The sequence below is a fragment of the Mobula birostris genome, chromosome 1 (assembly GCF_030028105.1).
Source record: "Mobula birostris isolate sMobBir1 chromosome 1, sMobBir1.hap1, whole genome shotgun sequence".
In the NCBI taxonomy this organism is placed as follows: domain Eukaryota; kingdom Metazoa; phylum Chordata; class Chondrichthyes; order Myliobatiformes; family Myliobatidae; genus Mobula; species Mobula birostris.
Window position 1 is genome coordinate 41671593 of NC_092370.1, and position 15182 is coordinate 41686774.

Consider the following 15182-nt stretch of genomic DNA (forward strand, 5'->3'; position numbering starts at 1 on the left):
GAGAAACTTCTTGAGAAAATTTCCTTCTAGCACCCCGGTGTCACCTGCTGCTTGCTGGGAGGATTGGCCATAACAGCTGAACGTGTTTGTTCCATGGTACAGTTGTATTGGTACGTTAGCATTCACCAAAAAATAAACAGGAGGGGACGAAGAGAGTTGACGTGGGAGTGGGTGCTGAATGACCCACTGAACAAGCTACCCAAAGCAGATTGACTGCCAGGGAGTAGAGAGACAGGACATAATGATGGCACTCATGATCACAAGGGAGGCTGCTAACTCTCCTTACCATCTGGTCCACAAACCTCCAGTGACAGACAACCAAATGTTGTGTACTGCTTGAGGCAGTTAAGGTCACAGCTGCTCTCAACTCTTCAACCAGTAAACCTGATAAGGGCACCCATAGGGATATCTCAGGAGTCAGTTGTCCTGTTCATTGTATTATTAAGCAGTTCACTTGGCTCTCATTGCACTGAATACTCACTTGGCATCGTGAGTGTAGTCTGAGAAAAACCTCAAGCAAGTAACCCATGTTTATTAAAGCTCTTTGTGTTTTCCATCATTAACCACACATTGGAACACCTCTGTACTCAAAACTGGGAACCCAGAGTTGTATACATACAGGGGACAATGGGAAATTGAACTGGTAATTTGGTTCATTATTATTACTACATGTGGTGAGGTACAGTGAAAAACTTGAGATCATAAGACACTCAATGGCCACTTTTATTAGGTCCCTCCTGTTCCTAATATATTGGCCACTGAGTGCATGTTCATGATCTTCTGTTGCTGTAGCCCATTCACTTCAAGGTTCTGCATCTCGTGCATTCAGCAATGCTCCTTTGCACACCACTTTCGAAACGCCTAGTTTCTTGCGTTACCATTGCCTTCCTGTCAGCTTGAATCAGACTGGCCATTCTCCTCTGATCTCTCTCATCAACAAGGTGCTTTCACCAACAGAACTGCTGCTCACTGAATGATTTTTGTTTATCACACCATTCTCTGTAGACTCTAGAGACTGCTGTACATGAAAATCCCAGTTTCTGAGATACTCAAACCACCCCATCTGGCACCAACAATCATTCCACAGTCAGTCACATAAATCACATTTCCTCTCCATGCTGATGTTTGGTCTGAACAACAACTGAATCTTTTGACAATGTCTACATGCTTCTATGCATTAAGTTGCTGCCACGTGATTAGCAGATTAGATATTTGAATTAATGAGCAGATATGCAAGAGTGCCTAATAAAGTGGCCACTGTATAGCCAACATATTGATGCAATCCTGAAGAGGGGGTGCCAGTGATTATACTTCACTATGAGTTTGAGATTTGGTTTGTCACCAAAGACTCTAACAAATCTCTGCAGATGTACGGCAGAGAGCGTTCTAATTGGTCAAATCACCACCTGATACAGAGGCTCCAGTCGATAAAAGTCGCAGAGGGTTGAAGATTCAGTCAGCTCCATCATGGATACTAGCCTCCATATCATCAAGGACATCTTCAAAAGGTGACATCTCAAGGCAGCAGCATTGAGTTAGATATGGCCCTTGTGGCTAAAGGGATCGGGGGTATGGAGAGAAGGCAGGTACAGGGTTCTGAGTTGGATGATCAGCCATGATCATACTGAATGGTGGGGCAGGCTCGAAGGACCAAATGGCCTACTCCTGCACCTATTTTCTATGTTTCTATGTTTCATCCAATATTAAAGACACTCATCATCAAGAACATGTCCTCTTCTCGTTACTACCATCAGAGGTGGTGGTACAGGATCCTGAGGACACACACTCAGTATTTTAGGAACAGATTCTCCCCTCTATTAGATCCATGAAGCATAAACATTACCCCACACTTCTGCTCCCTTTTTGCACAATTTTCATATATATTTCTGATTGTAACTAATAGTTTTTTAATGTATTTCACTGTACTGCTGCACAATTTTCACAGCAATATGAATCTGATTCTGAGCCACATGAGCCAAAAGGTGACTTTTGATTCATTGTTGTATCAGCCACTGCTGTTAGTTGAGTGTTGTTTTCCTTCAATTATACTTTCTTCAGGTTCACAGGTTGCAGGTATCGCCAGCAACATTTTCCATTTTTATTTACCCTGAACAAAGGAGGCAGTTAGAGTCAATAACATTTGTGGATCTGGAGTCCCAGAGGCGTGACTAAGCAAAGACAGCAGATTTACGGGAGGGGGGGGAGAGAGAGGGAGGGGGGGGAGAGAGAGAGAGGGGGGGAGAGAGAGAGAGGGGGGGGGAGAGAGAGGGGGGGAGAGAGAGGGGGGGGGAGAGAGGGGGAGGGGGGGGAGAGGGGACGGAGAGGGGGAGGAGAGGGGGGAGAGGGGGGAGAGGGGGGAGAGAGAGGGGAGAGGGGGGGGAGAGGGGGGGGAGAGGGGGGGGAGAGGGGGGAGACACACGTATGTTCAAAATTGAACTTTTTACAATAGTTCAATTCTTTTATGCTTACTTTTGTTTTTAATTCCAGATTTATTTAACTACTGAATTTAAACTCTGCATTACCATGGTGGGATTCAGCTTCATCAATCAAGATCAGTGGGTTCGAACTCTGGTGTTGGTTCTCGTGATTTTAAAGCCTGTCTCCACTCTCTTTTACTTGCTTTACTATACAGCAAAACAAAACCAATTTACTGATGCTGCAATGGCACTGAATTTGGGAATATTGCTTCTCGGAAATGCAAGGCCTTTGTGTTCAGCAGAGATAGAGAATGGGGGATTGAAAGCAGGAAATTAATCTTCAAATACCTGATTTCCACAGTGTGATTCTGGATGGTCTTGCAAAGAAAATCAGAAATGTGTATCTTAGGTCTTAATGAGACTTGGTTGCAGGAGGGGCAGGACTGGCAGCTCAATAATAGAGTTCTGTTGTTTTAGATGTGACAGAGTGGGAACGAATAAATGAGGGGTGGCATTACTAGTCAGGGAAAACGTCACGGCAGTGCTCCGTTAGGACAGACTGGAGAGCTCATCTAGTGAGGTGCTCTGAGTGGAACTGAGGAAGAAACTTATGACCACATTAATGCAGCTATATCACATACCACCCAACAGACTGAGGAATTGAGAGGAACACACATGTAGAGAGATCGCAGACTGTTGTAAGAAACATAAGGTTGCTATAGCAGGTGATTTTAAATTTCCACGTATTGACTGGTACTCACATACTGTCAGAGGACTAGATGGGATAGAGTTCATCAAATGTGTTCAGGAAAGTTTCCTTAATTAGTACGTAGAAGTCCCTATGAGAAATGTACAATACTGGTATTAGGGAATGGGACAGGGCAGATGACAAATGTTTGTACAGGGGAACACTTTCCATCTAGTGACCACAATGCCATTAGTTTTAAAGTAAATATGCAAAAAAAAATAGGTCTGGCCCACGGGTTGAGATTCTAAATTGGAGAAAGGACAATTCTAATGGTATCAGAAATTATCTGGCAAGTGTGGGTTCAGACAGACTGTTTTCTGGCAAAGGTGTACTTGTAAAATGGGAGGCCTTCAAAAGTGAAATTTTGCGAGTACAAAGCTTAAATGTGCCTGACAGAATAAAAGGAAAAGATAACAAGTGTAGGGAATCTTGGTTTTCAAGAGATATCGCGGCTGTGATTAACAGAAAAATCGAGGTGCATAGCAAGTGTAGGCAAATAGGAATAAATGGGGTGCTTGTGGAATATAATATATGCAAGCAAACACACAGGAAAGAAATCAGGAGGGCTAAAAGAAGGCATGAACTTGCTCAGGGTGAAGGAGAATCCTAAGGGATTCCACAAATATGTTAAGAGCAAAAGGATTGCAAGGGACAGAATTGGTCCCCTGGAAGATCAGCATGGTAATGGATGTGTGGAGCCAAAAGAGATAGGGGAGATGTTAAATGGATTTTTTGCATCTGTATTTATACAGGAGTTGGACACAGAGTCTATAGAAGTGAGGCAAATCAGCAGCAAAGTCATGAGCCCTATACAGATTACAGAGAAGTTGTTTGCTATCCTGAGGCAAAATTAGGGTGGATAAATCCCCAGGGCCTGACATGGTGATGACTCGGATCCTATGGGAGGCAAGTGCAGAAACTGCAGGGGCCATAGTAGAGATATTTACAGTATATCATCCTCAGTGACCAGAGAGGAAACAGATGATTGGAAGATAGCCAGTGCTGTTCCACTGTTTAAGAATGGCTCTAAACAATAACCATGAAGTTATAGGCAGGCGAATCAGAGATCAGTTGTTGGAAAGTTTTTGGAAGGTATTCGAAGGGTCTAGATATACAAGTATTTGGACACACATGGATTGATTAAGGATAGTCAGTCTGGCTTCATGCATGGTAGGTCATGTCTAACCAATCATAGTTTTTTGGGGAAGTTACTAGGAAAGTGGATGAAGGTGAGGTAGTGGATATTGTCTACACTGACTTTAGCAAGACATTTGACAAGGTCCCACATGGGAGGTTGGTCAAGAAGGTTCAGTTGCTTGGCATTCAAGATGAGATAATAAACTGGATTAAACACTGGCTTTATGGAGAAGCCAGAGAGTGGTAGTAGATGCCTGCGACTACTGGTGTGCTGCAGGGATCAGTGCTGGGTCCATTGCTGTTTGTCATCAATATCAATGATCTAGATGATAATGTGGTTAACCGGATCAGCAAATTTTCAGATGACACCAAGCTTAGGGCTTAGGTGGACAGCAAGGAAGGCTATCATGGTTTTCAGCATCAGCTGGAAATATGGGCGGAAATATGAGCTGAAAAATGGCAAATGGAATTTAACACAGACATATGCACCCTCCCTCCCACTTTCAAATCTCTTACTAACTCTTCCTTCAGTTAGTCCTGACGAAGGGTCTCGGCCTGAAACGTCGACTGTACCTTTTCCTAGAGATGCTGCCTGGCCTGCTGCGTTCACCAGCAACTTTGATGTGTGTTGCTTGAATTTCCAGCATCTGCAGAATTCCTGTTGTTTGCGTTTTCAAATGCATATCAATGTGTTGCACTTCAGCAGGACCAACCAGGGTAGGTCTTACACAGTGAAGGGTAGGGCACTGAGGGATGTGGTGGAACAATGGTATCTGGGAACACAGGTCCATAATTCACTTAAAGTGGCGTCACGGGTAGATAGGATTGGAAAGAAAGCTTTTTGGAACATTGGTATTCATAAATCAATGTACTGAGTACAGGAGATGGGATGATATGTTGAAGTTGTATAGGACATTGGTGAAGCCTAGTTTGGAGTTTTCCGTGCAGTATTGCTCACCTAGCTACAGGAAAGATGTAAGCAAGATTGAAAGAGTACAGAGATAATTAACAAGGATGTTGCTGGGTCTGGAGGACCTGAGTTATATGGAGAGATTGAATAGGTTAAGACTTTATTCCTTTGGATGTAGAAGATTGCGAAGAGATTTGATAGAAGTATACAAAATAATGAGGGGTATAGATAAGATAAATGCAAGCAGGCTTTTCCACTGAGATTGGCTGGGACTACAACCAGAGGACCTGGGTTAAGGGTGAAAGGAGAAAAGTTTAAAGAGAACATGAGGGGAAACTTCTTCACTCAGAGGGTCGTGAGAGTGTGGAATGAGCTTCCAGCACAAGTGGTGCTTGCGAGCTCGATTTCAACATTTAAGTGGTTTGGATAGGTACATAGATGGTAGGGGTATGTATCAGAAATTTAATAGTGGAAGGGAAGAAGCTGTTCCTAAATGTTGAGTATGTGTCCTCATGCTCCTGTACCTCCTCCTTGATAGTAGCAATGAGAAGACAGCATGTCCTGGGTGATGGAGGTCCTTAAAGATGGATGTCCCTTTTTGACGCTGGAGAGACTAGTGCCCACGATAGAGCTGGCTGAATGTACAACCTTCTGCAGCTTTTTCTAATACAGTACTGTGCAGTGACCCCTCCATACCAGATGGTGATGCAACCAGTTAGAATGCTTTCCACGGTACATCTGAAAGTTTGAAATTTGACAGTGTCTTTGGTGACATACTAATTCTCTTCAAATTCCCAATTAAATATAATCACTATTGAGCCTTCTTTGTAATTGCACCAACATACTGGGCCCAGGATAGATCTTCACATTTTCCACTGCTGATCCCTCGATAAAGACAAGTGTGTGGAGCTTTCCTCTTCAAGTCATCAATCAATTCCTCGGTCCTAATGATGTTGAATGCAAGGTTGCTGTTGCAACACAATTCAACCAGATGACCTATCTCACTCCTGTACGCCTCCTCATCACCATCTGAAATTCTGCCAAAGATAGTTGTGTCATCTACGAATTTATAGAAAATGTTTGAGATGTTCCTAGCCACACAGTTGTGGGTATAAAGAGAGTACAGCAGTGGGCTAAGTACGCATCCTTGATGTGTCAGTGTTGATTGAAAGCGAGGGGGTGATACTATTTTCAATCTGTATAAATGGTTGCAGAGGAAAACACAAAGGCCCAGGTTTCAGAGCTTGTTGATTAGAATAGAGGGTATAACTGTGTTGAACATTGAGCTGTAATCAATAAGCAGCAGACTGATGTCAGTATTGATATCGTATATGTGATCAGAGGCCGACTGGAGAGCCAGTGAGATTGCATTCACTGTAGAACTACTGCTAGCGAAAGGCAAATTGCAGGGGTTCCAGTTCCTTGCTTAGGCTGGAGTTGATTCTGGCCATGACAAACCTTTTAAAGCAGTTCATCACAGTAGATGTGAGCGCAACTGGGTGATAATTGTTGAGGCAGTTCACCCTGCTCTTCTTGAGTACTGGTATGACGTGTCACCCTTTTGAAATAGGTGGGAAACTCTGACTGCAACAATAAGAGATTGAAGATGTCCTTAAGCACTCCCACCAGTTGGTTGGTACAGCTTTCCAGTGCCCCACCAGGTACATCATCAGGGCCTAATGCCATGTGAGGGTTCACCATCTTGAAAGATGTTCTGAAGTTGTCCTCTGAGACAAAGATCACAGGGTCACCAGATGCTGATTGGATTTACACAGGTGTAATTTTATTTTCTCTTTCAAAACACATATAAAAGGTGTTGAGCTCAGATGAGAGTGAAGATCATGGCCATTCATGATGTTAAATTTTGTTTCATAGAAAGTAATAGCCTACAAACCTTGCCAGAGCTGATGTGCATCCAATTCTGTCTCTAACTTGAATCAAAGTATTTCCTTCACTCTTAAAATAGCCTTCATAAGGTCATACCTGGACTTCTTGCATAGTTCTGGATCACTGGTCTTAAGTTCCATAGATCTAGCACTCAGGAGCTACGAAGCACCTGGTTCTTCAATAGCTTTTGGTTGGGGTATGTCTGGCATGGTCTTGAAGGCACACACTCATCCACACAGGTGTTGATGTAGATGGTGACAACTGGAGTATTCATTCAGATTCAAAGATGGATCCTGAATATTATTCAGTCCACTGACTCAGAGTAGTTCTGTAAGTCCACCTTACCTTGACCATACCTTCTTGGTCCACGCTGCTGGTGCTGCGGTCTTTAGTCTGTCTGTATGCCAGGAGTAGAAGTATAGCCAGTTAATCAGACTTTCCAAAGTGTGGACGTGATATGTTATGATTATCATTCTTCTTGATGGTATAACAGTGGTCAAGTGTGTTGGCTCCTCTGGTTCCACAGGTGATATGTCAGTGGTAACTGGTCAGAGACTTCTTCAAGCTGGTCTGGTTGAAATCCCCAGCAAGGATGTGGTGTTTCGTGATGGCTGATCATGGTGCTCAGCTTCTCCAGTACATGGCAACCAGGATAATGGCAGAAAACTCCCTCGGCAGATAAAATGGATGATGACTACTAGATGTTTGAGGTCAAGTGAGCAGCACTGAAACAGAACCGCCATGTCTGTGCACACAATGAATTCATCATAAAGCATACTCTACTTTCTCTACCCTTAAAAGACTTGGGTGTCCTGCCTTTCTGGTGGATGGTGACACCATTGTAATGCAGCACTGCATCCAAAATGGTGGAGGTGAGCCATATTTCTGTGAAGCAAAGTACACAGCAGACCCTGATGTCTCTCTGGTATTGCAATCTTGCTCTGAGGTCTTCAATTTTATTTTCCAGAGATTGTATATTTGCCAGCTGGATAGTCAGGAGTGGGAGTCTAAGGCCTCTGTGTTTCCATTGTACCTGGAGACAAGCTTCTATTTTCTTAAAGGGGAACCATACTAATGTAACACACAAAATGCTGGAGGAACTCAGCAGGTCAGGCAGCATCTATGGAAAAGAGTAAACAGTCAACATTTTGAGCCAAGGCCCTTCTTCAGGACTCCAGTCCTAAATTTGCCGTCCAGGGCCCGCCGATTTTGAGGGACAGTAGATTTTTTAATAGTCTTAAAACAATGTTGCTTACCGAAGTACCCATGGCTGTGACTGTGGATTTCAGCTGTAATAGTTTCAAACAGGAATATTTGTTGACTCCCATTGGAGCTGCACACCAAGCCACCACCTATTACTCCATCTTCCTTTGTCATTATTAATTTTTGATGATTAGAGCACCTAGCAGTCAAGTTTCTATACTTCTTGAATTATTTTTTTTTGCAGGGGCATGAGAAGATTAATTTGCATAATAGAGGCTACTTGACACAATTTCTGAGCCATACATTTTAATCTTTAAAACACGAAACAACAGCCTTTCAAAGAGAAGGAAATGTGGGGCTTATGACACTTCCCGTTCCCCTTCTTTCTAGTTTCCTAGTTCTAACTATTTCATTTTCATTAATTCACCTGCACTGGAACAGCATCTCCCTTGAATGGAGACCTCATCAGATCCAGAAAAAATCATTACCATTTGATCTAGAATTGCAGAAATCAGTTACATTCCATCTACACAATACACTGCAAAAAGACAAGTGTTTCTTTTATATAGAGCTTTTACTACAGTAAAACACCCCAGGACATCTCTTAGCAGTATTGTACAACTAAAAACGATAACAAGTCCAAAAAGATAAAAGGGAAGATGTTCACTTGTGATCAAAGAGATGAATTTCAAGGAGAGCTTTAATGGTAGGAATGTAGAGAGGTAGAGAGATTTACAGGGGGAATTTTAGTGCATGGCAGTTGAACACATGGAATAAGTACCATTAGGGATGGCAAATTCATCCCAGAGGGAATACCCTATGAGGATAATTGAACTGGGAAATGTTCACAGGTTGGGATTGACAAAAGGGGTTTGAAAATATTGGCAATAATTTTAAATCAGTGCTTAAGATGATGGCAGCACGCCGCGTGTGCGCAGCTCTCCGGTGAAAAATGATATCGTATCTGTTAAATAGGGGCCGTGGACAATTCTGATTTGATGGAGAATGGACGTGAAAGCACAGAGGAACATCTGGAGAAATTTCTGAAATGCCCATCCACTGCTGTCGTTACTGTGTGGTCGGGAATCTTTCGGAGGGTAGACCTCAAAATCCCCGGCCTTGCCTGCTTTTGGCAACCGAGAAGGAGGTCGAATCGTTCGGACAGAGATGGCACTCAGTACTCGGTGTCGGAGAGCTGATCAGAGCTCGAAGTTTTCGGATGACTCAGAGTCGGATTGTGGTCGGCATGGCAGGGAGAGTTTTTCTTCCTTCTCCCGTCTGCGTGAGATGTGGGACATTTGAGAAACATTGAACTTTACTGTGCTCACGGACTTTCTTCATCAAGTTATGGTATTGTTACACTGTTTGTAACTATGTGTATAATTATGTGGTTTTGTCAGGTTTTTCAGTCTTGGTTTGTCCTGTGTTTTGTGATACAGGAGGAAATAATGTATCATTTTTAATGCATGCATTACTAAATGACAATAAAAGGGGACTACGTGTCTTCATAATCTAATTGGAGGTTAATCCATATCAGAGGTGATGGATTAACAGGTCTTGTAACCAATTGAAACATTGGTAACAGAACATCAGATGACCTCAGCTATACAGAAGGTGGAGTGAGGAAGTTGTTGGAACTGTGATGCCTAGATATAGAACAGACATAGGTGATAATTTCAGGGATATATAAACTGAGGTTATCTGCTGAGGTAAAGTTATCCAATATTACATGGGTGATATCATAATGATAGCATGAATTTATCGTTCAAAACTCATTTTGGTTATTGAGACTGAGCAACACAGATTGTGATCCAAACTGAGGGCTGTAGATTCAGATTTCAACAAGTAGTTTTACTAATGAAGTACAAAATATAATATAAATTGATTATTATTCCTGAAATTATTGTCAGCATCTTGTATTTCCTTTTTAGTGCAGACATGAAGTAGGATTTCTTTCTATGTAATCATTAAAAGGAACAAAAGGACACACATTCACAGTGTGATGGTCCCAACCTAGCTGTGTTTACAATAATGAATTCTTAATGTCTTTCTTTTTTTTTGAGATTGAATGCAAGGTAGTTTTTGCATCACTAACTGCCCTCCAAGATATGACTCTATTCATGGTAATATTATTTGTCACAGGATGAATTTTTTTTATTTTAATGCAAATATCTAATTTCACAACTTACCACCACAATGTAGCGAGGCCTGTATTGAATTGTCCCAAACAATCCCAGAATGACAACAATTATATGAAGGAAGTTGGCCAGTATAGGAGCCCACTGGTAACCCAGAAAATCAAAGATCTGTCTCTCCAATGCTGCCAACTAAGAGAGAAAACAAGAAAATGCTTTTTAGAAGTTGTGCAATACACATTCACCTCATAGACTTATGGTACAGTACATATTATGATTGACATCTATAAATGCAGTTCACCAAGCTTAAAATACCAGAGACATTTTAAGTTAAAAGCTCACAAGGTATAAAATATAAATAGCTATGAATATCCCCTTTAGAATCTCATAAATTAATTAGAAACACTTATCACATCAACGTTTCAGAATAAACTGAGTTTCCATAAACTTTCACAATCATCTACGCCAGTTTTCTGAACCTTGACAAATGTCCATTATTAAGAGTCACCACTAATTACACACTTCAGGTAAGCTTTAACATTTCAGCTAGAACTTTCAGTCACAAAGCTAGCATTAGGTATTATCTTTAGTTATTTCTGAAAATACTTTTTGCTTTGTTTACTCAGAGATTAAACCACTGTACTCTAAAAAGTGAGTAATAGCTCTACATATGCTTCAAGGTCAAATCTCAAAATCTAAAGACTGTAAAATGCCAGCTTACTTTAATGGAAGCTCTTTTTGACACTGTTGCCAAATTAACAATCTTAAACATATGAGGAATTTTCCAGCTTGTACGTTGGGCATACGCAAAGGAATGAGAGTGGAAACTCGGTGGGGGTAGGAAAAAGACTATTCAAAACTGGAAACAACAGGAATTCTGCAGATGCTGGAAATTCAAACAACACACATAAAAGTTGCTGGTGAATGCAGCAGGCCAGGCAGCATCTCTAGGAAGAGGTGCAGTCAGGACGAAGGGTCTCGGCCTGAAACGTCGACTGCACCTCTTCCTAGAGATGCTGCCTGGCCTGCTGCGTTCACCAGCAACTTTTGTGTGTGTTGCTTTTATTCAAAACTGGATTAATTTAGACTAAATTTTGAGTGATTGCACCCAAAGCAGAAACTCAGTTAAATTTACAATGACCGTTTAAAATAGCATCACACAAAAAATGTCCACAATGGAAATAGTAGATTGAAGAATTGGGTTACTCCGCTCAGTCACACATACCCAGTGATCTCTCAAGCTTTTCATTGTTCCATGCCTTGCTATACTCATGTCATTAAACACCAAATCAATATAAAATATTCAGTGTTAATCCAGAGAAGAATGAAATAAACTATCTGCTTTGACAGTTACAGGAACCTTAATTTATCTATTAATATATGCAACCATAATAAGAAAATTCTAACATTTAATTGCATTTTTCCTAATGCAAATTCATGAAAATCCATTATTGATTAAAAACTGTCAGTAGAACACATGTGACGGTTTCATTAAATACTTACTTGTTATACTGTGTGGATAAAAATTGACCACAATTTCTCTAGGGAGAATATGAAGTACAATGAAAGTAGCCAGAACCCTTAATACTGATCATTATCAAACAGTAGCAGATGGCACAGTACTAGAGCTGGTGTCTCATAACTCCAGCAACCCAGGTTCAATCCTGACTTTGGGTGCTGCCTGCTTCCTCTCTCATCCCAAAATGGATAGGTGGTTAGAAAGTTTAATCAGCCACAGTAAACTGCTCTGGTAGTGTCATGAATGAGAGAGTCTGGAGAAAGCACATGGGAATATGGAGAGAATAAAATGGTTAGGGTAGGATTAGCATGAAAATGGGTGCTTGATGGCTGGGGAGCTACAAGGCCTGTTTCCATGCTGTCTCTCTCTATGACTTCTGCTGTAGAGTGAACATTTATGGACATTGTCGGGAACCTGATGATAACATGTTCTAATAATTCTCTTAGCCAGAGTTTATCTATAGATACATGCTTTCTGGAGTGAGCTACTCAGTGTAAAAGAACTATTCATCCCTGTCCTACACAGGGTTTGGTCACGTGAATAGAAAAGGCAATAGGAGAACAGATAATGATCTGCTTCTGATTATATCTAGCAATCAATATTTTTAATATTGATTCACAGGATATTTGCTGCCCATTTTGAACTGAACTCCGGCATTTGGTCATGAGCTATTAGCTGAAGGAACTGAATGACTTGCCAGGACATCTCAAAGGCTTGGTTCAGAGTAAACTACATTGTTGCAGGTTAAGAACAGCATGTGTGCTGGACCAGCTGACTTCCTTCTCCTGGTAAGTGCAGGTGATTTTCCCCCCCAAAACCTGGTAATAAATAAGGTCAGTTTTACAATAAACAGAAAAAAGAGCATTATAGCACGGTAAAGGCCCTTCTACATATCTTTGAACCTACTCTAAAATCAATCTAACCTTTCCCTCCTACATAGCTCTCCATTTTTCTAACATCCATATGCCTATCTAAGAATAAAACTGATCAGGTTCATTGACCCCAAAATCCCTCTTCCCGCACAAAAAAAAAATCTGAACACAATATTCCAAGTGTGGTCTAACCAGGGTTCAACAGACCCATGAATGTGATATTTTCAAACAAAGGGAAGAATCCAAATGTAGTAATAACAGGGATTTACCCTTTGTCCAACACAGGGATGGTCGTTATAGGAATCTTTCCAAAGCAGCTCACTCCATTGGCTGAAGAGTTCCTTCTAGAAATGCACACATGCCATCAATTGGTAAAATGGACTTACACTTCATGTGCAGCAAAAGCATGAGCTTCTTCAACCTGAAACTAAATCCCTGACTCCTTTATCTGACATTGAATATGAAAAGTCTTTTTTTCAAATTTAGCAGTCTTTTGAAATTATTTTTACTGTTCTACGCTTGCTACATGATGCCATGATCCTAGCCAACAGTCCCACAATTGACCTGGTGTATAAACAGGAATCAAGCAAGAATGTATCATCCTCAATCTTACTCAGCACAAAAACACACTCATGTCCAACAATATCCCAGCTGGAATGAAATGGATGAATAAGGAACCCTTCAACCTTCATAATCCACACTCCAGGACCATAAGTATGCCAGTCTCAGTCAGAACACATAGTGCATACACCTACACGTCTATAAGCATGCACATCGAGTCTACACCGTGCATAGAGCTTTATCTGGGCACAGTGGATGGTATCCTGACAGGTTGCCTCATGGCATGGTAAGGAAACACCAATCCCCAGGAATGAAAAAGCCTACAAAAATTGGTGGACACAGCCCAGATCACCACAGACAAAGCCCTCCGCACAATTGAATACCTCTGCAAGGAGCATTGCTGGAAGAGTATCCATCATCAAGAAACCCCCCGCACCGACCCCCCCAGCATCTAGGACATGCTCTCTTCTCACTGCCACTGGGAAGGAGGTACAGTACTCTTAGGTCCTACACCAACTGGTTCAGGAACAGTTATTACCCTTCAACCATCAGGCTCCTGAACCAGAATGGATAGCTTCACTCACCTCAATTCTGAGTGAATCCTGCAAGCTCTGGCGACACTTTCAAGGACCCCACAGCATATGTTCTCATTATTTTTTTATTTACATAGTTTGTCTTTTAGTTGTTTGGAAATCATTGCTTGTGTGCAATTTTTCATTGATTCTATTGTATTTCTCTGTTCTACTGTGAATGCCTGCAAGACAATGAATTTCAAGTTGGTATTCGGTGACGTATGTACTTTGAACTTTGATCTGTCATTGCTGATTCCTTCACTGAAATGTAGAAGAGGATAGGCTTTACACCAAACATCTAGAAGGCAGTGGAGATAGTTATCAGGATTTACAGAGGGATTGGGATCAGCTGGGCAAGTGGACTGAAGAATGGCAGGTGAAGTTTAATTTGAATAAATGTGCCGTATTGCATTTTGAGGAAGCAAATCAGGGTAGTAATTTCACAGTGGAAGGTGGGGCCCTGGAGAATGATATAGAACAAAGGGACCTGAGAGTACAAGTACATAGTTCACTGAAAATGGTGTCCCCGATAGATAAGATGGTGAAAAAGGCTGTTGACACATTGGTCAGTGCATTGAGTACAGAAGTTGGGATTTTCTATTGCAGTTATACAAGATTTGGCGAGGCAGCATTTGGAATATTGAGGTCAAATTTTGCCAGACTGCTAGAGGAGGGATGCAATAAGCTCGAAAGTGTGCAGGAACACAAGGATGTTTCCAGAACCCAAGGAACTGAGATATGGAGAGACTTTAAGCTAGTTGGCACTTTATTCATTGGAGCATTGGAGATGATTAAGGTAGTGGGTAGTGGCTCCATATGTCACTACTACAGGGCGTGACGACCCTGCCTTACACGAGTCCCAGGCTCAGCTGCCTCCAGCTGACAGCATCCGGTATGGGCCCCTATCCAGGGTTACGGATCCCACTGCCTTGTGGGTATCCTTGGGAGAAGAGAAGGCTAAGGAGTAAACCCTACACAAATCCGGAGTGGAGCCCCTAAGGCAGTTGGATGACGTATCACGTCACCTCCCAGCAGCTCCTGCAGCCAAGCTGATGCTAAATATACTGCTTCGCATTGCTTTGGACCACATTCGCGAGGCTGAGAGGGGGATCTTGATGTCTGGGCAGCCCAGTAGGGCTGAGGAGGGGGGAAAAAAAAACAGCCATGATTGAATGGCAGAGCAGACTCGACGAGCCAAATGGCCTAATTCTATTCCTATGT

General features: G+C 41.9%; 1 protein-coding gene across 1 annotated transcript in view; it reads right to left on the reverse strand.

Moving 5' to 3' along the window:
- The window catches only part of LOC140187780 (sodium/potassium-transporting ATPase subunit beta-1-interacting protein 3), a 521560-nt gene that overhangs the window by 248417 nt on the left and 257961 nt on the right, over positions 1 to 15182 (reverse strand). Inside the window, exon 2 of the mRNA XM_072243537.1 lies at positions 10492 to 10629. Within this exon, the coding sequence (XP_072099638.1) occupies positions 10492 to 10629 (138 nt within the window). The remainder of the gene's footprint in view (positions 1 to 10491; positions 10630 to 15182) is intronic.